Source organism: Capricornis sumatraensis, chromosome 12 (assembly GCF_032405125.1).
Source record: "Capricornis sumatraensis isolate serow.1 chromosome 12, serow.2, whole genome shotgun sequence".
Lineage (NCBI taxonomy): Eukaryota > Metazoa > Chordata > Mammalia > Artiodactyla > Bovidae > Capricornis > Capricornis sumatraensis.
The window spans coordinates 80,182,343-80,207,532 of record NC_091080.1 but is presented as its reverse complement, the minus strand read 5'-3'; the positions used below and the strand labels follow the sequence as shown (position 1 = coordinate 80,207,532).

General features: G+C 41.0%; 1 protein-coding gene across 1 annotated transcript in view; it reads right to left on the bottom strand.

The window, feature by feature from the left end:
• The window catches only part of LOC138089048 (ATP-binding cassette sub-family C member 4-like), a 159,708-nt gene that overhangs the window by 117,557 nt on the left and 16,961 nt on the right, over window positions 1–25,190 (bottom strand). The window contains exons 4-10 of the mRNA XM_068984371.1: window positions 19,318–19,542; window positions 14,961–15,050; window positions 12,471–12,634; window positions 9,856–9,981; window positions 8,263–8,512; window positions 3,210–3,311; window positions 1,085–1,174 (exon numbers count right to left, since the gene is read on the bottom strand). Of these exons, the coding sequence (XP_068840472.1) occupies window positions 1,085–1,174; window positions 3,210–3,311; window positions 8,263–8,512; window positions 9,856–9,981; window positions 12,471–12,634; window positions 14,961–15,050; window positions 19,318–19,542 (1,047 nt within the window). The remainder of the gene's footprint in view (window positions 1–1,084; window positions 1,175–3,209; window positions 3,312–8,262; window positions 8,513–9,855; window positions 9,982–12,470; window positions 12,635–14,960; window positions 15,051–19,317; window positions 19,543–25,190) is intronic.

Sequence of the window (25,190 nt, the reverse complement as noted above, 5' to 3'; positions counted from 1 at the left end):
ACCTTTTCCAGTCCTGTGGCCACTGCTGAGTTTTCCAAATTTACTGGAATATTGAGTTCAGCACTTCCACAGCATCATCTTTTAGGATTTGAAAAAGCTCAACTGGAATTCCAAAACAGCCACTAGCTTTGTTCATAATAATGCTTCCTAAGGCCCACTTGACTTCACATTCTGTTATGTCTGGCTCTAGGTGAGTGGTCACACCATCGTGATTATCTGGATCGTGAAGATCTTTTTTGTACAGTTCTTCCATGTATTCTTGCCATCTCTTCTTAATATCTTCTGCTTCTGTTAGATCCCTTCCATTTCTGTCCTTCATTGTGCCCATCTTTGAATAAAATATTCCCTTGGTATCTCTAATTTTCTTGAAGAGATCTCTATTCTTTCCCATTCTATTGTTTTCCTCTATTTCTTTGCACTGATCGCTGAGGAAGGCTTTCTTATCTCTCCTTGCTACTCTTTGGAACTCTTCATTCAAATGGGTATATCTTTCCTTTTCTCCTTTGCTTTTTGCTTCTCTTCTTTTCACAACTATTTGTAAGGCCTCCTCAGACAGCTATTTTTCCTTTTTGCATTTCTTTTTCTTGGGGATGGTCTTGATCCTTGTCTCCTGTACAATGTCACAAACCTCCATCCATAGTTCATCAGATACTCTATCAGACCTAGTCTCTTAAATCTATTTCTCACTTCCACTGTATAATCATAAGAGATTTGATTTAGGTCATACCTGAATAGTCTATTGGTTTTCCCCACTTTCTTCAATTTAAGTCTGATTTAATTTAATTTAATCCTGAATAGCTGTCACATGAATAATTTCTTTCACTGAGACATCCAAATTCCCCACAGGCAGTTCCTAACAGGGAAATGGGAAGCACCAAGAACGAAAAGACAGCGTGAGTTTATCCTGATTTATTTGGCTATGAAACATTCTTGTATAATGAATGTCCCATGAACACACCTAGAGAGACACTGTTCTAGACACACTCAATTCAATCTGAGTCACACACAGATCTGGGTTCCATTCTGAGAATTTAACAGGAGCTGTGACATTGCATCAAGCTGACAAAAGACATCATTAACTTACCTTTCCTGCTCCCACAGGTCCGACCACAGCTAACAGTTCACCAGGTCTGACAGTAAAGGAAATGTCTTGTAGGGATGGGGTCTCTGATGCCTACAAATTAAAGTTTTTAATTTAATTTACCCATTTTAATAAAGTAACACAAATTTTTTTAGAAAGTGGAAAATATAACAAAAATCAACAAAATTGATATGCCAAATGTAACCCACATTTTTCTCTTTCCTATTTCATGATACTGTGTCATGGAGACCTCTTCATCAAATTTTATCTCTTTGGGGATTTGAGGGAGCTTTAGCTCACTTTTGGAAGTTTCCTTCTTTTTTCCAACTACCACACAATTGAGCTCATTTCATATGCTAGCAAAGTGTTGCTCAAAATTCTTCAAGCTAGGCTTCAGCAGTACATAAACTGAGAACTTTCAGATGTATAAGCTGGAATTAGAAAGACAGAGGAACCAGAGATCAAATTGCCAACATCTGTTGGATCACAGAAAACCAAGGTAACTCCAGAAAAACAACTACTTCTGCTTCATTGACTAAAGCCTTTGACTGTATGGATAACAATAAACTGTGGAAAATTCTGAAAGAGATGGGAATACCAGACCACCTTACTTGCCTCCTGAGAAACCTGTATGCAGGCCAAGAAGCAACAGTTAGAACTGGACATGCAACAACAGACTGGTTCAAAATTAGGAAAGGAGTACGTCAAAGCTGTATATGGTCGCCCTACTTGCTTAACTTTTATACAGATTACATGATGCAAAATGCCAATCTAGATGATCACAAAATGGAATCCAGAATTCTGGTAGAATATCAACAATCTCAAACATGCTGATGATGCCACTTAATGGCAGAGAATGAAGAGGAACTAAACAGCCTCTTGATGAAGGTAAAAGAAGAGAGTGAAAGAGTGGATGTTGGCTTAAAATTCAACATTCGAAAAACTAAGATCATGGCGTCTGGTCCCATCACTTCATGGCAAATAGAAAGTGGAAACAGTGACATATTTTATTTTCTTGTGCTCCAAAATCACTTTAGACAGTGACTGCAGCCATGAAATTCAAAGATGTTTGCTCCTTGGCACAAGAGCTATGACAAACTTAGACTGTGTATTAAAAAGCAGAGACATTACTTTGCTGATAAAGGCCCATCTGGTCAAAGCTATAGTTTTTCCAGTAGTCATATATGGATGTGAGAGTTTTCATCATAAAGAAGGCTGAGCACTGAAGAATTGATGCTTTTGAACTGTGGTGTTAGAGAAGACTGTTGAGAGTCCCTTGAACAGCAAGGAGATCAAACAAGTCAATCCTAAAGGAACTCAATCTTGCATATTCATTGGAAGGAGTGATGCTGAAGCTGAAACTCCAATACTTCAGCCACCTGATGCGAACAGCTGACTCATTAGAAAAGACCCTGATGTTGGGAAAGACTGAAGGCAGGAGAAGGGGACAACAGAAGATTAGATGGTTGGATGGCATCACTAATTCGATGGACATGAGTTTGAGCAAGCTCCTGGAGTTGGTGATGCACAAGGGAGTCTGGCGTGCTGCAGTTTATGGAGTCGCACAGATTTGGACATGATTGAGCGACTGAACAACAACAACAACAGAAATGCTGGAGTGGTATCCATCCCCGTGGACAGAGGGGCCTGGTGGGCTACAGTCCACGGGGCCACAAAGACTCAGAGACAAGTGGAGCAACTGACACTTCACACTTCAGCTCAAAATATTAGATCTGGGTTTTCAAGAAAAGCTATTTGTGCTCTATATCTTTTGCTTAAGGTGATCCTATTGTATAGCACAGGGAATTATATTCAATACTCTGTAATAAAACATGATGAAAAATAAAAATTAAAAGAGGAACATATATACTTTAAGTTCAATATGTGCTAATACACTGAAAGCTCTCTTGAAAATGAGAAAAAGAGTAACATGTCAAATGTCTCAGGCTGATTTTACACTTAATCTCCATTGCAAATCTCATCCCTGATTCTGAGAATTTTTATAATATATTCTAAGTAAATGAGCAAGTCACATTTTACAGTATATGTAAATTCTCAAAATTCTCCAATAAATCTATGTCACAGTTGTCTTTTAGCAGTCTTAATTTTGGAAAGCAAGGTTTCTTACCTTTTCCCAAGAAGCTGTAAAAGCTTGCACATCCACGATCGTTTTACTATCTGATGGCAGCAGAGGGTAGCACTGTGTTATCTCATCAAGTAACAGAAAGTTCTACAGAAAAAAAGCAAAACATAGACTGTTTATACTGCAAGAACAAAGCACAAACAAATCAACTGCTTCTCTGGAATTGGCAATAAAAAGTTTTATACTTATCATTTATACCTACCTATCATTTTACAACTGTATTTTATTAGGTCTTGGTTCACATGAGAAAATTAAATAGTATATAGTATGTAATATATTATTATATGTACAACTAAGTATATAATATAGTATAGAAGATATACATATATATAACATACCATATACACACATATAGAGAGTATGTATGTGTGTGTGTGTGTGTGTGTCTGTGTGTGTGTATAAAATAAATAAATAAGAGTCCCTGGCCATGAGGCTATCTTTGTTACTTTCTCAACAAGTGTACTGGTTCTTCTCTAAGAAGAAAATATGGCTTCAGACTCCAATACATTTAGAATCTGGACATTTTTATTGTTTTACTTTTGTGTTACCAACAATAAACAGGTGAGCTGGTAGGAAATTATTTCATAAATACTAACTGAATCCCACCATGTGCCAAGCACCACGCGACACTGCTAGAACACAGAGAGGAAGGCCCTTCCCAGGCCGTCAGGAAGCAGATGGCACAGGACAGGCTGGGAACACAAGACCAATGACAGAGACTCTGAGTGCAAACCCTGTACCCTCTGCTTTCCCCCTCGTATGTGTCAATACCACATCACTGCTTGTCATTAACTATCACTAAGTCATCTTTCTAAAAAGAAAACTGTGTTAAGTTTCTATGCCTTAAAAAATATTTCACAAGCATCTTTTCACAGTCACTGCCTCTTCTTAGTCAATGCCCTCTTTCCTCCACAGCAGGAATGGCTGCACCTCTCGCTTCTTGTTACCTTCTACACCACTTTGCAGCTAACTGATGCACAATAGTTGAAGAAAACAAAGTCTTATAAATTGCTACAAAGCTGACAAACACATAGAAGAAAACTCCCTCTTGCCTTGCAAATGCTAGATATAATTCAGTGAGAAAAGCTAGAGCAACAGAGAAATTGAACAAACAACTTAGACAACTCCCACTCCCCAAGGTCCTCAAACCTGTGAACAAGAGGCAGAGACTGCTGGCTGTCCTTGAAATCTGCTCTTTCTTCTGTGGTAACAAACCCTGGATTTTAGCTGCACGTGGCAGCCTGGAAGGAGGCCCTCCCTCTGTTTCTAGGCTCCCGAGCAGACAGGAGCAGCCACGTGACTAAATCCAGGGCAGTGGAGAGTGACAGCAACCAGGACCTTCCTCCATCCCAGCCTGGGCCTTGGGGGCTGCCAGCGGGGTCAAGGTCACATGCAGTGGAGTAACATAAGAAGAGAGAAAGAGTCTGGGTCCCGACACCATGGAGGTTCACACTAGCCATGGGACTTGTTATGGGGAGAGTTGTATCACCACATAAAAGATGCATCCTAACTCCAGTTAGCTCAAAATGTGACTTTATTTGGAAATTTGGTTGTTGGAAATGTAATCAATTAAAGGGAGATCACAGTGCAGTAGGGTGGGCCCTGAATCCAACATGACTGGGGTCCTCATGAGAAATGCAGAGATAGACACACAGAAAACAGCTACCTGATGATGGAGACAGAGGCTGGGGTGATGGCTTTCAAGCCAAGGAATGGCAAGGTTTGCCTGCAACCACTCAGAGCTAGCAGAGGCAAGAAAGGATGCTTCCTTATCGGATTCAGAGGGATCATGACTCTGCTGACAGCTTGATTTCAGACTTCTGGCTGCAGTCCATGGGGTCACTAAGAGTCGGACATGACTGAGCGACTTCACTTTCACTTTTCACTTTCATGCATTGGAGAAGGAAATGGCAAACCACTCCAGTGTGTTTGCCTGGAGAATCCCACGGATGGGGAAGCCTGGTGGGCTGCCGTCTATGGGGTCACAAGGAGTCGGACAGGACTGAAGCAACTTCACAGCAGCAGCAGCAGCCTCCAGGACTGTGAAACAAAACATTCTTGTGGTTTTAAGCCACATGTTTTGTGGTACTTTGTATCAGCAGCCCCAGGAAACCCACACAGAGCCTCACAAGGATTCTTGCATGAGAGAAAAACAAATGACCCCTGTAAGCAGCTTTAGCATGGGTACCTCTGGGACCTACAGGTAAACCAAATCCTAACCCATATGGGGAAAAACTGAAACAAGCATGTGAGGATGTTTGAGAAAGAAAACGGCACATAAATAGTAATCTACTGCTTAAACATCTTGACACCCCGTCTATCATGCCTCAGAGTCATAAATGTGATTGCAAACTTCTACTTAAAAAGAAGAACTGGTCAAAACTGAATGTAAAAACCCTTGTGCAGGAAAAGAAAGACAGGATGCTTGCATTTCCCTCAAATATCAGCTGGTGGAAGATGCTTTCATTCATTCCTTCTCTCATCCAAGTTCACTGAGAACCTAACGCTGAGCACAGTGACTCCCACCCGTCCAGAGCCTGAGTCCACCAGGAGGCAGGATGGACGGAGAGTGGTCTGAGGACACGTTTGCCAGTTTTCAACCACTGCAGCCTGAGTTCTCTCTCCCCACCACCATCGTCAGCCAGGTACCAGCTCTCGCCTTTTCTGACACAATTCATTTCTCTCCCAACCATCTTTTCCTCTTGAAACAACATAATTTCAGAATCTCACTCACTATTAGTTATTTCAATAATGCAACTTTACTTTTGCTGGTTACTTCCCCAGTCTTCCCCAACACCACTGACCCCACCCCAAGACTGCTCCCTCCTTATCGCCTTACAGCCCCACTGAGAGTGTCCACAAGCTTACCACCCCCGCCAAGTGACTCACCTGCACCTAAGTCCATGCTCCCCAGGAGGCCTCTGCCTGGACACCCTGAGTACTGATCCCACCCACCCTTCTGGTCCATCTCAAACACTAACCCTACTGAAACCAGCTCAGCACATCCCCAGCTGGCACTGCCTTTCCTACCTCTGAATCCCCTGAGGAATCCTAAGTCACACAGAGGGGAGACACTACATCATTCGTGTGCTTTTACAGTCCCAACTCCAGCTAAGACCTAGCCTTGCACAGTCAGCCCAACGAGGGCATCAGCTAAAGGAAGGAACAGACTGCATGGCTGTTCAAACCACCCAACCACTGACTGCACGGCTACAGCCTTACACAGTCTAAGCTGACATAGCAACAAGCAAAAGGTGATGGGACAGGCTGGGACCTGGGACCCTCTACGGGAGGGTCTGGACAAACGTCTCCTTGAGTAACAAAATACAAAGAAACCACAAGAGACTAAACACACCTGCACACATGCAAAGGCAATCACGAACAGTAAGACACAAAACACCACCAGCCAACTGGCATTTCTGAGCTTCTGGGAGGAAAGCAGGGAACTGTGCACGATCCTGGCACATGGCACCTACAAGATGGGGTGCAGACCACTTTAGTCACCCCTGTGGCTCAAACCACCAATCCTCCCCTACCCTCACCCCACTTAAGGAACTAGCTCACTCTTCTGAAAGTGTCAACGGGGCATCAGTTTCTTATTTTCATACTTTGTGCTGTAGCACAAGCCTCAGTGAAGCCTTGTTTAAATTTCTCGTCTGGCCTATTATCAACTTCTATTGATTAAGGGTCCTAGAGAGTAATGTATATGTTGTATATTTGGTCTAGACAGAATCAAATTCCAGTTTCAGCTTAAGAATGTAACCAAGACATCAATACTCAATCTGTATACATTAGAATAGAAACAGCCCACTTTCAAACAAAAAATAAAGAAAAGGAAAAGTATGCCCTATGTGAAGAATTAAATTTATTGAGCACCTGTCCACAAACAATACCTCTGAGGTGAACAGATGTCAGTCTTCCAAGGGTTAAATGAGACCCCATTCAACACATGATCAGCTTGTAAAAGCACCAGAAGTGCTGGCTGGATTTTCTCCAAGACTCAGTCTGATGAAAAAGCTGAAATTAAATGGCCAGTAGAGCCATGAATTTCAGACCCAGAACAGGTTATGCAGGAAAGTTGATACTACCAAAAAGACTGACTCGCTTGTAGCTGGTAATGGAAAACAACCTCAGAGACAGATAGTTACTAGATGTTAAAGTTACTGAAGACTTTCAGTGAGTGCTTTGAAGTTGAGATCTTTTGCAATCCTATTGGAGTCATCCAAGGCGAGGACCATGGGCCCCCCTTCCTCACTTAGAGAAAAATAGACAGTTCTTGGACTTATGAGGTCATAATAAATTCATTTTTATAGAGCTGAGTTAATCTTCATTTTAAACATAAATACTTGAGCACCTACTGCGTGCCAGGCCCTTGTGTGACTACTTAGGGACATTTAGTTTATTTACCCCTGACTACTCAGGGACATTTAGTTTAAAAAAGGAGACAATAAGTATGGTCGGAATTACAAGTTTGAAAGGAAGAGGGCAGCTAGAGACATGCTTAAACACAAAGTAAAATAATGACAGGAATAAAAATGTAGAGATCAGAAATCAACAGGAAAACATCTTTTGGAGGAAAGACTCCATTTTTAAACACAGAGAACTAAGTGAATCTGAAGCCACTCTTCCTGCCCAGGAACAGGGACTTCTCAGCAAGTTCCTCCCTCCCGCCCCAGAGAGGAATCCTAGTCACCCCAGGACTGTGCACCGTTGCTGCCTAATCATTCCAGCCAGCACAACAGATGCATCTGTTTGCTTCTCCTGCTTTTAAACATTTTAATAGTCCTGCAGCCATCACTGCACATCAAGAGCCTGTGCTGCTGCCATTTATACTACTGGCCCTAAACAAGTATGGATCTTACAGTACTTTTAATGCACTTTACCTAAGAAAAGAGGGGAATACATACATTTTGGAAAGATTGTCAGCTTGGCACTGAAAGAGTTAAATCTCACATAATAGGCACACAGTGACACCACATAAAAGAGGTATTTTAGGTAAAATCTGTCTATAACTTTAAAAAGTTATTTCTCACTAAACCTTGATTCTTTGGATGCTGACGACGGCCTCTGACACCTTCTCGATGGCCATGGGGAAATAGAGGGTGCTCGAAAACCGCAGAGCCTCGATCAGCGTCACCACCACAAACACTTGGCTGGCTGTGACAAGGTTGTCAAGGAGCTCATTGGTGATGAAGGTGACAAAAATCATGATTTTGCTCACAGTGAAAAATGATGCCAAATTCATGCCTCTAAGGTAGGAACTTTTCAGAATCTTGGAAATTTCCTTGCTGTAAAAAGAAAGTAGGACAAAGGTTTTATAAGAAGCATCAGCATACAAGACATGAATTCAGTGCCCTGTGTAAGTGGCCCCTTTCTAGGGAATGGACACAGATTAAGATAAACCATCCCTCACATCATGGAGACATTAGCATAGTGCACACTCAGGGGTCTGCCCGACACCAGGACCACACACTTCATCCCCACTTCACTCTTTCAAGTAAAAGGAGGCTTTCTGTCACAATTTCAAACATTTTGGGTAAATCCAAGGGGATTTGAACATTCATTCAAGAAACATTCATAATCACAAGTCTGTGCCAGGCTCCTCACAGAAAGACACAGCCTGTCCCCTCCAGGCACTCATGAACTTGTGGGCAAAGAGTATTAGCAACCACAAAACTGGGAGACAATAGACAGAGACAGTCATCACAGCCCCCAAGGGAGCCCAGAGCTGGGATATGTAACTCGGAGCAGTGGAATCAGGGCAAGTCACACACACGTGGACCCTGAAGATGAGCTGGAGTCAGTCAGGCTAGGAGGCCAGAGTAGAAGGAAGATGGGCTCAGCCAAGGTGCAAAGTGAGAGGTGACAAGGTGAAGTCAGAGAAATGCTCGCCAGATATTTAAATGAAAGATGGGAAAAACAGTCTAAAAACATGAAGCAGAACAAAAGGGACAGTATTTTCATAGCTCCATTTCAATTGAATAATAGTGATTCATGAGCTTTCATGGTGGTAAAGAATCCACCTCCAATGCAGGAGACACGGGTTCAATTCCTGGGTCTGTAAGATCCTCTGGAGGAGGAAATGGCAACCCACTCCAGAATTCCTGCCTGGGAAGTCCCATGGCCAGAGAAGCCTGGCGAGCTACAGTCCATGGGGTCACAAGGAGTCAGATCCGACTGAGAGACTAAGCATAGCAACAAGAACAATAGTGATTCACACAGTTTGGCTCCATACAAGTATACCAAGTCTTTATAATCTTCCAGGTTATCAGCCATCACCATAAATTACAATTTTAGTTTGAATGTCATTGTCTCAAATACTATGCTAAAAGTATTGCTTATTGGGATTTGAGGTATTAAGAACTACTTAGAATTTCATTTCTATATAAGTAAGAAGCATATATATTTTTTTCCTTTGAGAAGATGGCAAATGAAAGAGCAGGTTAAGTGATATCTCCACTATTCTTAACCCTCCTGCAACATGTAGTGGGTGCAGTGAATAGTGAGTATTTAAGTTCACCTTAATGTGAAGATGAACTGAAATCCTTCTTTGGTAAGACATCTAAAGCATCCAGTAGAATAGGAAATAAAGCATGAAAATATGCAGTGACATCTATATATATAAACTTACCTTCTCAGTCTGGTAATACGGTCTATACATGACTTTTCCCAAGCATTCATTTTTATTGTTCTGATGCCAGTTATGACTTCGCTCATGGTCCTGATCCTCTTGTCTGTGAGAGCAGCAGTCTTACTCCTGAGGGGACAGACGTGAGATGAGCCTTAGTGACCACAGCCCAGCTTCCCTTAGCAGCAGCAGCAGGAGTGGGCAGGGGGCGGGGCTACGAATAAAATCATCCTCTACAGCCCTTTTGCACTTAGAACACAGGCAGGTTCTACTCAGAGTACAAATGGAGAAAAAGGCTTCAACTAGGAAGTCAACCACTCAGTCCATTTCAAGAAGTAACTTGGAGAACGTGCAGCATCGGCTAAGAAAGATCTGAAATGTGTCAGATACAAACCACCTGCTCAAAGAGGTCACAGCAGAAAGACACCCAAGAAGACAGTCTGTGCTGTAATAAAATAGGAGAGAAGTTCTGGGGAGCAGAAAAGATGCGGCTGCTAATTCCACCAGGAAAGGAGAACAAGAAGAGCTTCAGAGACCTGGTAGCACTGGAACAGGGCCTCGAAGATAGGGAGTATCTCTCTCTCCAGCAAAGACAGGTAAGGAAATTCCAGATAAAGACACCAAGCACAGAACTACACACACAACACACACAAGAACTCAGTGAGCTTCAAATAGCACAACATCTCCATCGCCTGACAACAACCCACCTCCAACTCTCTGGGACCTGCTGCAGTCTAACTCAGCAGCAGAAGGCTCTTCACCGCCAGCCGCTTTTCTGTCACATGTGCTGCTGTGACTGTGGGGCTTCATAAAGACACAATGAAGATCAGCCTGGCCCCGGGGGTGCTTGTAGCTTAATGGAAACATGAATAAATACTTGAAAGGCTCCAACACAAGCAAAAATATATATATATGCAGTGAGAAATGGGGCTAATAGATTATTACTATTTACCAATATTTAAATAACTTGGACATGGGTAAATTCTGCTGAAGGACAATACTTTTTCAGACACGGTGCCAAGAGGACCCAGTGAATGCCTTTCCTGTTCCTATTTTAGGATCAGCCTTCAGTTAAGGCTGGAGCCTTCACTGGCTAAGCCTATAGGGTCTACAACTCACACAAAGAAGAGACTAGAGAAGGGACTGGTCTTGTTTTTGAACAAAAGCATCAAGCAGACTGTGGATGCTACCAATTACTTATTATCAATTTTTAAAAGAAGTGTTTTCTTTGAAACTAGAACACTTTCTAACACCATACACAAAAATAAACTCAAAATGGATTAAAGATCTAAACATAAGACCAGAAACTATAAAACTCCTAGAGGAGAACATAGGCAAAACACTCTCTGACATAAACCACAGCAGGATCCTCTATGACCCACCTCCCAAAATACTGGAAATAAAAGCAAAAATAAACAAATGGGATCTAATTAAATTTAAAAGCTTCTGCACAACAAAGGAAATCATAAGCAAGGTGAAAAGACAGCCTTCAGAATGGGAGAAAATAATAGCAAATGAAGCAACTGACAAACAACTCATCTCAAAAATATACAAGCAACTCATGCAGCTCAATTCTAGAAAAATAAACGACTCAATCAAAAAATGGGCTAAAGAACTTAATAGACATTTCTCCAAAGAAGACATACAGATGGCTAACAAACACATGAAAAGATGCTCAACATCACTCATTATCAGAGAAATGCAAATCAAAACCACAATGAGGTACCATTTCACACCAGTCAGAATGGCTGCGATCCAAAAGTCTACAAGCAATAAATGCTGGAGAGGGTGTGGAGAAAAGGGAACCCTCTTACACTGTTGGTGGGAATGCAAACTAGTATAGCCAGTATGGAGAACAGTGTGGAGATTCCTTAAAAAACTGGAAATAGAACTGCCTTATGACCCAACAATCCCACTGCTGGGCATACACACTGAGGAAACCAGAACAGAAAGAGACACATGTACCCCAATGTCCATCGCAGCACTGTTTATAATAGTCAGAACATGGAAGCAACCTAGATGTCTATCAGCAGATGAATGGATAAGAAAGCTGTGGTACACATACACAATGGAGTATTACTCAGCCATTAAAAAGAATACATTTGAATCATTTCTAATGAGGTGGATGAAACTGGAGCCTATTACACAGGGTGAAGTAAGCCAGAAAGAAAAACACCAGTATAGTATACTAATGCATATATATGGAATTTAGAAAGATGGTAACGATAACCCTGCATGCGAGACAGCAAGAGACACAGATGTATAGAACAGTCTTTTGGACTCTGAGGGAGAGGGAGAGGGTGGTATGATTTGGGAGAATAGCATTGAAACATATATAATATCATATATGAAATGAATCGCCAGTCCAGGTTCAATGCATGATACAAGATTCTTGGGGCTTGTGCACTGGGATGACCCAGAGAGATGGTACGAGGAGGGAGGAGGGAGGGGGGTTCAGGATGGGGAACACGTATATATCTGTGGTGGATTCATGTTGATGCATGACAAAACCAATACAATATTATAAAGTAATTAACCTCCAATTAAAATAAATAAATTTATATTTAAAAAATAAATAAATTCAGGCTAAAATAAAATAAAATAAGTGTTTCTCTTACCGGAGTGATGAAAACAACTTCATGAAGCAGCTTTGCAAAAGCAGAAGAATAATGAGAACTGCCATCCCGGCAAGACATGATATTCCTATTTCCATCCAGAGTAGGGCAGTCACTGCGACAGTCTGCAGTGGCCCCACCCACAGATAGTGCAAGAACATCGTCACCTTAAAAGAGAAAGACAAAGCCTTCTTCACTTCAGTTCAGTTCAGTCACTCAGTCCTGTCTGGCTTTTGTGTCCCCATGAACCACACACCACGCCAGGCCTCCCTGTAAATCACTAACTCCCGGAGTTAACCCAAAGTCATGTCCATTGAGTCGGTGATGCCATCCAACCATCTCATCCTCTGTCATCCCCTTCTCCTCCTGCCTTCAATCATTACCAGCATCAGGGTCTTTTCAAATGAGTAAGCTCTTCGCATCAGGTGGCCAAAGTATTGGAGTTTCAGTTCAACATAAGTCCTTCCAATGAACACCCAGGACTGATCTCCTTTAGGATGGACTGGTTGGACCTCCTTGCAGTCCAAGGGACTCTCAAGAGTCTTCTCCAACACCACAGTTCAAAACCATCAATTGTTCAGCACTCAGCTTTCTTTATAGTCCAACTCTCACATCCATACATGACCACAGGAAAAACCATAGCCTTGACTAGACAGACTTTGTTGACAAAGTAACAATGCTTTTTAATCTGCTATCTAGGTTGGTCATAACTTTCCTTCCAAGGAGTAAGTGTCTTTTAATTTTATGGCTGCAGTCACGATCTGCAGTGATTTTGGAGCCAAAAAAACAAAAAAACAAAAAATCAGCTACTGTTATTTGCCATGAAGTGATGAGACTGGATACCATGATCTTAGTTTTCTGAATGTTTAAGCCAACTTTTTCACTCTCCTTTTCCACTTTCATCAAGAGGCTCTTTAGTTCTCCACTTTCTGCCATAAGGGTGGTGTCATCTGCATATCTGAGGTGATTGAGATTTCTCCCAACAATCTTGATTCCAGCTTGTGCTTCTTCCAGCCCAGCATTTCTCATGATGTACTCTGCATAGAAGTTAAATAAGGAGGGTGACAATATACAGCCTTGACGTACTCCTTTTCCTATTTGAAACGAGTCTGTTGTTCCATGTCCAGTTCTAACTGTTGCTTCTTGACCTGTATACAGGTTTCTCAGGAGGCATGTCAGGTGGTCTGGTATTCCCATCTCTTTCCGAGTTTTCCAGTTTCTTGTGATCCACACAGTCAAAAGCTTTCGCATAGTCAATAAGGCAGAAATAGATGATTATCTGGAACTCTCTTGCTTTTTCCATGATCCAGCAGATGTTGGCAATTTGAGCTCTGTTTCCTCTGCCTTTTCTAAAACCAGCTTGAGCATCTGGAAGTTCACAGTTCATGTATTGCTGAAGCCTGGCTTGGAGAATTTTGAGTATTATTTTACTAGCATGTGAGATGAGTGCAATTGTGCAGTAACTTGAGCATTCTTTAGCATAGCCTCTCTTTGGGATGGTATAAAAACCATTAAGGACAGAGTATAGAAACAATATGCTCTGAAGGAACAGACAGAAACCTAAATAGAAATGATCTCACTGGGTTTTAAACCTGCTAAAGCAGAAATCCAAGTGTCCACCCCGGATGACAATGTTCCATGGCAGCACAGGGCTGACTTCAGGGATGTCCCGGGAGAATCAGACCAGCAGCAATGAAAGAAGATGTGGATTTTGACGACAACACAGTTGAACTCAGGGCTTCTTCAAATGCTCTCCATGCCAGAGTTTACCCCCATCTCCCCTGGGCTCCCCAGCATCCCAGGAAAACCTGTATTATGGTACCTACTGCTCTCTCCAGTAATTACTTGTATATTTACCTCCCTGATGGACTGTAGCTTCTATAGGGCAGAAACTAAGCTTTATTGAGAGGGGCCTTACTTCATGTTTGATGAGTGAATACATGAAAGATAAGATGAAAGATAAGTATCTACTACAACACACATCTGACCAACAGCTACGATGTTCTGGGTCATGTGATCTATGCTTAAGGTCAGTGGAAAAAAGAGTGTGGGGGGACAGCAGAGAGGAAGTTGTGTCTGGGGACCACCCACTTGAAGGCTCCTTATGCAGCAGGCACTGAACAGGGTGCAGGGGAAAAACAATCCCTGACCACCAGGCCTTCATCACCTAGAGGAGGAGGAAGACAGTTCAGCCACACCTACACCACGTGCCAAGAAGGGACGCTCCAGGAGGACCTCTTAGGACACTAACCAAGCTGGGCAAGAACACTGCTGCCATTTATTATTAGAAAAACAAAACTCTCATTTATGAAACAATACATATAATTACATTGAGGTTGCATGCAGAGAAGTGAAAGTTGGATAAATAGAACCTTTGTCTTACATCCTCAACAGAACCCTGGCTGACACCAAACCCTGGCACCTGGCATCCCCCTAAGCTGAACCCAGTGAGAAAAACAGGAAATGGAAGAGGATCCCTCAGGGGCAGCTCACCTGGTCAAACCTGTTCACATCGTTGGACAGCAGGTTGACTACCTGGCCTGTGGTGGTCTTCCCCATGGCGGAGCTACTCAGGCGAAGGGCCTGAAATGAGAGACGGAGACAGAGATCTGGATTCCTAAGGTGATATCAAGTCATCTTAGAACATAACACAGTGGAGCATGCGTTCTGGGGTCGTAAGTGGTGTCAGCAGGAGCAGGATGACCCCTGACAGCAGGGCTCTAGGGACCCTTGTTCAGCCTCTAACTCCCGAGTGTGGCGGCAGCCCCGACCCCAAGGACAGCACAGGGAGGAGCAGGAGGTAGAAGCAAAATCCACCCCCTGTTTCAGTGAACTTGGACCTGCCTGAAGGGCAAAGGGTGTGGGTTTAGACTTAGGAGCCAACTAAGAAATTTTCAGCCAAATTAGATGAGACTGGAGAGGTTGCCTTAGGAAAGAAATTTGGAGACTTGGATTCAATCATTCATCCTGTGGGTGACAATATTTAAAAACTTTGGGCTTAGTTTCCTCATTCTGAAATGAGCAAGTATGATGTTCAAAACACTGTTCCTGTGAGGAAACTGTGGTGTTGATGCCAGTCTGCTGATTTTACAAAATACACAACCTGTGTTGCTCAATCCCTTTATTTAGTAAGAAAAATGCCTTAGAGATCTGAGGAAGCTGAAAAGACACAAGGAGCTGCTTCAACAGACCACCAACTGGAGCCACTGATCCAAACACAATGTCATACTTTATAAGAAACTTTTTCTTTACTCCTCAAGTTAAAGAAGAATACAATGATCAAATGAAAATGCAAGATGATATAACCACGATGGAAGAGAATACAGAAATTCCTCAAAAATTAAATATGACATTAGCATACAATACAGCAATTACACTACTAAGGATACACTCAAGAAAACTAAAACCACAGACTTGAACAGAAGTTTGCACACTCATATTCACAGCAGCAATGTTCACAATAGCTAAAAGATGGAAACAACTACCCATTGACAGATGAGCAAACACACAGAATGTTGCATAGACCTATAATGGAAGATTATTGAGCCTTAAAAAGGAATTAAATTCTGACACCTGCCACAACATGGATGAACCTTGAAGACATCGTGCTACAGAACATAAGCCAACACAAAATGACAAACACTGTATGATTCCACTTACATGAGGTCCTAAAGTACTCAAATTCACAGAGATGAGAAGTAGAATGGTGCTGGGTGCGGGGAGAGGGGTTGGGGAGTTAGTGTTTAATGGATGCAGAAGTTCAGTTTGGGAAAAAGATAAAGTTCCAGAGATGAATAAAGGTGATGGTTACACAACAATGTGAGTGTACCTAATGTCACTAAATGCTGTACTTAAAAGGAGTGAAAATGGTCAACTTTACACTGGGTGTATTTTATCACCACCACCACCACAACAAAAACAATGATCAAAAGCCAAAGGTAATTTTACCAAAGCTGTGGAAATGTATTAATCAATAAATGGCAAGTTATTTTTATATATGATACCTCCTTCACAATCATTCAAAATTCAGCTGCAAAGAGCACGAAATGCTGAATGGGCCATTTTAGGAGTGGAATATGTGCAGCCTTAGAGACCTCCTGGAGACCTCCCCCACCCTGGAATTCATGGTCAGAACAAACTATGGCTGCGGGCTTAGCAGCCATTCCATTTTCAATCTGATTGCTCCCCAGGACCAGGGATCAGGAGTTGGGGCCTGAGCATGAACCACAGAAGTTTAGAGGGGCCTTTCAGAGCTGCTCGGCAGCACCAGCTGTGCCCTAAAGAAGCAGCCCACCTGTAACCTGAAAAGAAGTGTCTTGTTTCTGCAGCCCAGCAGGACCCTAGATGCAAGGCTGTGCATGAGGAAATTTGTCTTTTCCAGGTTTCTGGAATTTCAAGTTATGTCTATGTTATAATCCCTATAATTCCTGACTTCGTATAGGACCAACATTTAGGTAAAATCAAGGCAGCAAATGAACTTCTTGGGAGATATTTACATTCACATGTGCCAGATCAGATCACATTTCCTAAAGCCAAGATTCCAAAGTGTGGTGGGAAGAGGAAGAAACACAGTTAAAAAATGGCTCACCTCATCGCAGCACTGTTTATAATAGCCAGGACATGGAAACAACCTAGATGTCCATCAGCAGATGAATGGATAAGAAAGCTGTGGTACATATCCACAATGGAGTATTACTCAGCCGTTAAAAAGAATTCATTTGAATCAGTTCTGATGAGATGGATGAAACTGGAGCCGATTATACAGAGTGAAGTAAGCCAGAAAGAAAAACACCAATACAGTATACTAACACATGTATATGGAATTTAGAAAGATGGCAATGACGACCCTGTATGCAAGACAGGAAAAAAGACACAGCTGTGTATAATGGCCTTTTGGACTCAGAGGGAGAGGGAGAGGGTGGGATGATTTGGGAGAATGGCATTATATCATGTATACTATCATGTAAGAATTGAATCGCCAGTCTATGTCTGACGCAGGATATAGCATGCTTGGGGCTGGTGCATGGGGATGACCCACAGAGATGTTATGGGGAGGGAGGTGGGAGGGGGGTTCATGTTTGGGAACACATGTAAGAATTAAATATTTTAAAATTAAAAAAAAATAAAAATAAAAAAATAAAACAATGGGTAAACATATAAATAAATAAATAAATAAATAAATAAATATCTACATCAGGAAAAAAAAAAAAAAAATGGCTCACCTGTGCAGCAAAGAGTGAGCTTTGACTAAACCATCACCTCACACCTAACTTAAGGTTTCACAACATGGTTCAGGGAAAATTTTGCAACTATTATGAGAATTAAGTATGATCTGGAAAGAAAAACATTTAGCCAATTTGTGGGGGAATCTGAGTATCCATCTCCTAAATGGTTAAAGATGCAACAGAATAACAAAGATGATGATAAATGACAGTGAAGACCTCTGCCTGCAGTTTGTGGGCACAGCTGCAATTTCCACATCATCCAGAAGGGAAGCAGCTCAGATGCTGTTGTCAGACAAGACAGTGAGATGCCAGGTTCCCAGTTTCACACAATCCTGAAAAGTACAGGACTCTGCTCAAGGAAAAATGAGGAGAAGACATCTCACTTTCTGCTGAAAAAAGTATTCTGAAGAAGCAGAAGCTCTAGGTAAGCAGCAACCAGGTAAAACAAGCAATATTTTCAATTTATGAGGACTTTATTTATTAATAAAAACTGCATATGTTTAAGGTTACAACAGGATACTTTGCTATAAATACAAACTGGGAAATGATTACTGTAGTAAAAACCACTCAAAGTATCCGCTACCTAATATAGTTATCCTATTTAACATGTGTGGTGAGAACGTTTAAGATCTACTCCCTTGAAAATTTCAAGGCTACAATACAGTCAAATAAGGATTTTTTTTTTTAAACAGTCTAAGGCAAAGACATATCCAGTATCAAGTTTATACAGAGCCCTTTAGCTCTTGACACTGATTTATCTGTGGCAATACCTTTGTAAAGATACCTGAAAGCCTTACTCTTTTTACCCTAGTCTAGACAAGGGTAAATGATGGAATAATTCCATGGCATTCCTCAATTCAAAATCACTAAACATATTAAATCAGTTCTTATTAAAACTAAAATAAAAGGAAATATTGTATTAAAATAATTTAAATGAAGAGCAACAAATTCTCTTTAAATTAAGAAAACAATGTAAAATTTCAAGTTTCATCTCAAATATCCTATTTTCTTTCATACCATTAACAAAAATTATCTATAAAATATAAGGAGTGAGTCTATAGTTAGCATGAATTCTCTTTATATTTTTCTCTAGCAAACATAATTACATTGAATATAATTAGATGGGTCTTTCAAAATTAGAATCATTCCCTTTATCAAATACATTCTCTGCTCTTAGATATAGTTTTATAGATCCAATCTCTGAAATTCACTTTTAAATACAAATTTGATGTAACTGTAGGTATTAATGAACGACAACAAATAATTTCCATAAACAGCACTATGGGATTTGGGCATAAAGACATTGAAAATCAACTTGATACTTTTAATACTTATTCTTGAATATTAATTTAATATTTTACAGTACAAATTTAGTGGTTATTATGTGACAGCCTATGGCTAAAAGTTGTCAAGGACAGCCCACACTTGATCTTAAAAGAAAACTTTTCATTATTTATTGGTAAAGTTTGCTTCAACAACAACAAACTTGGCTTGATGCAAAAGCAAGCTTCTCTAGGAAGATGTAAAGGATCCCAGTTACAAAATTTGTAATTTACAGAGAACTTTCCCCAAATGTTCCTGATCCGTCAAGAGAGGAACACACCGTGGTACCGAGTGGCACTCACCTTGCGGTAGATCATACGGCACACGGCTACTCTCAGCCTCATCCCAACGCGCTGCATGTGGTAGAAGTACAAGTGGTGCAGAACGGCCCACACGAGCACGCAGGCGCTCAGCCCTGCCGCGTAGCCGTAGGCTTCGTGCAAAGCGGCAGAATCATTGGGATCATAGTTTTCAACATAACTAATCATTTTCCCCAAAAATATGGGTTGAACTACTCTGGTGCCTTCCTAGAAGAAAAGAAAAAAAGTCTTGAATAGAAATGTCAGTTTTTCTTTATACAAGATTTACTTTTATCATTAGCACATGACCCAGAGGGATGTTGTGGGGAGGGAGGTGGGAGGGGGGTTCATGTTTGGGATCGCATGTACACCCGTGGTGGATTCATGTCAATGTATGGCAAAACCAATACAGTATTGTAAAGTAAAATAAAGTAAAAATAAAAATTAAAATAAAATAAAATACATTTTGACAAAATGCTACATTCGTGACTAATTTAAAAGAAAAATATGCAGATCTATTATCTCCTATAAGACAAGCAGGCAACAGTTTATCCTTAAGACAAAATTTTCCATTCAAACACAGTAAAGCCTTAGAACATTGTGCTTAGCACACCGTGGATGCTCAACAAATATCACAAATAGGTTCAATACCAACTGAGCCTTAAGATGAATAAAGAAAAAGGTGGTAGAAGAAGAGGAAGAAATCTGCTTCCATAGGAAGAAGCCTGCTGGCAGCCTTCCCCTGTCCCCCATACTCTCAATGTCCCAGCCCAATAGAAAGTCAACGTGGTTCACATATGGGAGACATGATTTCATCACCTTCTTTGTGAATCTTTATGAACTGAGACACTGGCACAAATACATCCACCCTTTTCTACTCCATACATAGATCCAGGGAATGGAAACCAGCTTTGGCTGGAGCACCACAAAGAAACCAGGTTTGGCAGCTCTGCAGGCTCTCAGCTCCCAAGAGCACTGCCTCAATATGTCTCTACCCTCCAGAAGTTGGAATGTTCCTTGGAGTAAAAAATTAAACATGGTGGAGACCAAGCTAAAAAATCATGTCTTCCGTAGTTCTTGATCCACCATCCACTGAAGTTGGTGGTTTGGAAGAAATGTTACCAATCCTCTCTTCCTCAAGGCATAAAGAAATTGACTCAGGGTGCACTGAGGCTTCCACCCTGAATAAGACTTAGGGAAAGCAAGTCTCTTTCCCAAAGAAAAAGGCAAAGGAACAGCAACACCTACTCACCCTGCAAAACAGCCACTCCACCTCACAAGCTACTTCCTCTCTCTAGTTACCCCGTGAAGGTTCCCTTCTTCCTAGGTCCCCTTCTTCACCATCAAGGAAAATCAAATCATTCAACAAATCCAAGTTACCAAAACTAAACACCTTGGGCCGCAATATCATTTCCTCCACAGACTTCTCAAAAGACAAAATGTTAAAAGTTTGGAAGTCTTTCAGGAATAGGGCTCTTCCTTTCTCGGCAATCCCGCATTACTAACACGGACAGGGGAAGCTTGGCTCACCTGACAGGTGTGCTTTGATAGCTCTCCTCTGTCTGTCTGAAGCTGAGGAACCCACACACAAGAGGAGGGAAGGAGAATCCATAACACCAAACACCAAAATAAAACAAGCATTTTCTGCTCAGCCAACCAGTGCCTGATCAGGATATTTATCAAAAGATGTCCCCATCCCTCACATGGGTTCTCATTAAACCTTAATGTCTTGTTCTACACAAATGGACACACGCACACACACACATGTTAACAGGCTGCACCAACTGCCTCTCCCTCCATGAAGTCATGGAGATTTTCATCTACTACAGAGGATAAAGGGAACACTATTTAGTTGAAGAAGTGCAAGTAACATGATCAGACTGGAATAAAATGTAACTGATTCATTTCCACCGTGTCCTGTCATCCATCCCAAGAGGCACAGAGAGCTCTTGGAAGAGTCCCTCACACAGTGGATTGTCAAACACACTGTTTACAGTTTCCTGAGATGGAAATGTGGAAGCCATACAGAGAAGCAAGAACATCAAACTGTACACACGGGTAGTCCCAGCCCAGGTGTCCCCAAGGGCAGTCCAGTGCTGGAGCCACAAACCACCAGAAGCCCAGCAGGAATACCTGACATCCCAAATTTTCCTGCAACTTATGATTCTATTTGGGAAACACCGTTGCCTGTTACCCAGCTCTCCATTTGCACTTAACATCCCTGTAACTATAGGAGAAATAAGAGTAATAGCACTCGCCAAAGAGAATATGGACAAATTCAATAAATCCAGCAAAAAGGAGTGTAAATAAAGACCGGTCATTACTACCTAAGCATATCTGGAGTTTTTCGCTGAGAAACAATATTTAATAACCTAGTTGAAGGACTTCCTTCGTGGTTTTTTAGCTATGACTCCACATTCCCAGTGTAGGGAAACTTGGTTCAATCCCTGGTCAGGGAAGTAGATTCCACATGCAGAAACTAATACCCAGCACAGCCAAATAAATCAATTAAAAAAAAACAAAACAGTTGGAGAAATAGCCTCACTAAGGTATAATGCCACTTCATGGCTCCTATCTTCCACTCATCTGTGAATTCTTTTTATTCTTGATAATTATTATTTAACTGGGATATAAAATGTATTATTTTTCAAAAAGATAACAAAGGATTTCAAACATGAACTGTTACTGAGGCAGTTTGGGAGTAGAGTCAATTATTATTTTTTTTCTTTTAATCAGTATATTTATTAATGTAGTATATTTGGTGCTTTCAGAGCCAGACACTGTTGGGAACACAAAGATGAATTACCCATCTCAAAAATCTTGTCGTCTGTTGCTGTGCTGGGGCTTTTTGATGCTTTTCCAAAATCAAAGAGAAATGATTCTAGCATTACCTGTTTTAATTTGTACCTCATCATTTTTTTTTTGCATTACAAATTTTTATATTTTCACATTGTTGTTATTTCAGTTTTATTGAGATATAATTGTTGGGACTTCCTCTGATGACTCAATGGTTAGGAATCCATCTCAATGCAGGAGTCACAGGGAATGCAGGTTTAATCTCTGAGTTGAGAAGATCCTCTGAGGAGGAAATGGCAGCCCACTCCAGGATTCTTGCCAGGATAATGCCATGGACAGAGGAGCCTGGTGGGCTACAGTCCCTGGGGTCACAAAGGGTCAGACACGACTGAGTGATGGAGCAGACATGCACAGCTGTGCCTCCAGCAAGGAGCAGCCCCAGCGACTCAGAGAAGTGACGAAAAGCACAATGCACAGGAATTTCCATCCTGGCACAAGATGCAACTATGGAAAACAGAAAATTGATATTATGCTCCATATGAAAAATAGCAGCAAGTAAAAAACAATTTTCCAGTAATTTTTCTCAAAAAATTGAAAGCAAAATAATCAACAGCACAAAATTGTGAAAACAAAACCCCAAGTACATATAGAGAGTAAGAAGACACATATTAAATATGATTCTTCAAAGCTTCCAGAACACACAGGACAGACATTACTGAGGCCATCAAAGGTAGACTGAGTAAATCCATCCCATCCACACACAAGGAAAGGTTAGAGATGGAGAGTCGTTTAGCAGGACAGCTGACAGCTGCATTTGTAATCTGTGAGTGTTTCCATTTCTGACGTTTGGTAAAACTGCCTGAGGCAAACCAGGCAAAAGTTTGTCCAGCTACCAGAAGATTAACTCCTGCATATGCTCAATGCTCTAGTCCAAGTATTAAGTCCAAATGAAATAGGGTATGAATCCCAAGGATAGACCGAATTTCAGAAGACTCTGCTTGTCTTGGAGAGTCTCTCAGAGAGGCAAGGAGTGGCTGTGGCTCACCCTGGGGACACAGACACTGGGGGTAGCCATTCCTGGGAGCTGCCCTACCACGTGTACACTGGTGTGGGCAGACACCACCAAGGAATTCTCTCATCTGGACACTCCCGATTCTCACCTTCAACTAATAAGAAATAAAATAACTAAGAAAATATTCATTATTAATCATGAAGCTAACCAAATTAAAACTTTCTTGATAAGCAGGAACAAGGTCAAACACTGTCCCTTAAACCTTTCCTCTCTGACATCAATCTATAACCACATGTATATTCTTTCCACAATTGAGAATATAGTTCTTATTCTTTCACAAGAATTCTTCACAAGTCTGAAATCATAAAGGATCTTTAAAAGAGCTGAATTTAATACCACAACATCCATTATTCAGGATTATCTGAGAGTCTGAGTCTCTGAGGCAGACTTTTTATTTTGGCCACACCCTGTGGCATACAGAATCTTAGTTCCCAGTCCAGGGATCAAAAACCCTCATATCTGCATTGGGGGCATGGAGTCTTAACCACCGGACTGCCAGGGAAGCTCGTGGTAGCCATTTCTTGATAGAGTCCTTGGTATTCAGCTTCCTGAAAGCACCTGATATTGGGTCCCACCTTTTGCTGCTTAGGATAACTTCTTGCAAGGTTTGGTTAGAAACTAGAACTTCTGCAGTGGATAGAATTTCTCCTACAAGTTAAGGTACTTAAAACATTTCTCACCCAATTTCCCCACATCTCATTCATGGAAACAAAAACACAAAAATAGAAGCAAGCTAAGAAAGAAAAACACTTGAGTGGAACATATAGGCAGAAAAGAGTGAGCTCATAGGGAAAAACTGAACAGGCAGTTAATCTTTAGAACTGGGGGAGTTCTAAAGTAGAGTTGAGAAAAATCCAGAGATAAGGAGAAAAAGCAGTGAATCTGGGATATCATAGCCACCAGCATTCTAGATATCCTAGCCTTCACTCATCTTTTACACAGTGGTCTTCATCCAGACTGCAGCTTAGCATCACCTGGGTAGGGATAAGGGCACTCTGATGCCCAAGGTCCAGCCTCCAGAAACTGGTTTACGTTCAACTGATTAGGGTGGAGCCTGAAGATTCTTCTCCCTGGAAGATTCTGGATGCAGAAACTAACCCCATGTAAGCATCTGCTAACCTCCACTCTTGCACTGTTTTGGCATCTGAGCCTGGAATGGCTACAGACCTGCTATGAAGGAGTTACAATGATCACAAAGAGTTTTAACCAGAGTCCCATGACACATTTCATGCTTCTAGAAAAATCCTTATAAACCAAGTTTTGAGATTATAGTATTGAAATTGAAATTTTTCATTCTGCACAGTAGGAAAACTAAAATTTCAGATAAAACTATATGTAAAAAACATTAATAAAAAGATTAGTCAAAATTAGCCTGGAAAGTTATCTCTAAAAGGAGAAGGAGAATTAGAATAGAGTTAACAAGGATATCAGCCTTCTTTAAAAGTAGCCTTGTCTTGATTTTGGAATCATGAAAACATTATACAGAATTATAATTATGAAAAAGCTAATTTTTAAAAAAGCAACTCCTAAAATTTCAGAGTAAATTTAAATAAAAGTACCTAAATATCTACCCATCCTGTTGGCTCAAAGAGCCATACAGAAAAGAACTATCAAAAGTGGTTTTAAACAAAACAATTTGAAAACACATTCTCTGCATGATACACCCACCTGAAGACAGTATGAACTACCAAACGATAAATCTTATTATGCTTTCAGAAGTCACATTATAAGGTAAAACAAATGAATAATTATGTTAATATCACTGAGAATTGGGCTTAGACGTGGGACAAAGAGAATAGATGATGGGAGAAAAGAGATACAGATGTAAGCACAGTAAGATGAAGTAAAAAACTAGTGTCCTGTATCTGATTTGGATTGGAAACACCCATATGAACATATTTGTTTACCTTAAAAATGTATTCTAACTTGGTCTAATGAAAAAAAGCCAAGAAACAATAACCAAGAGCAAGAAGCCCCTCTAGCATCCAGACTATAGTCTTTAAATACC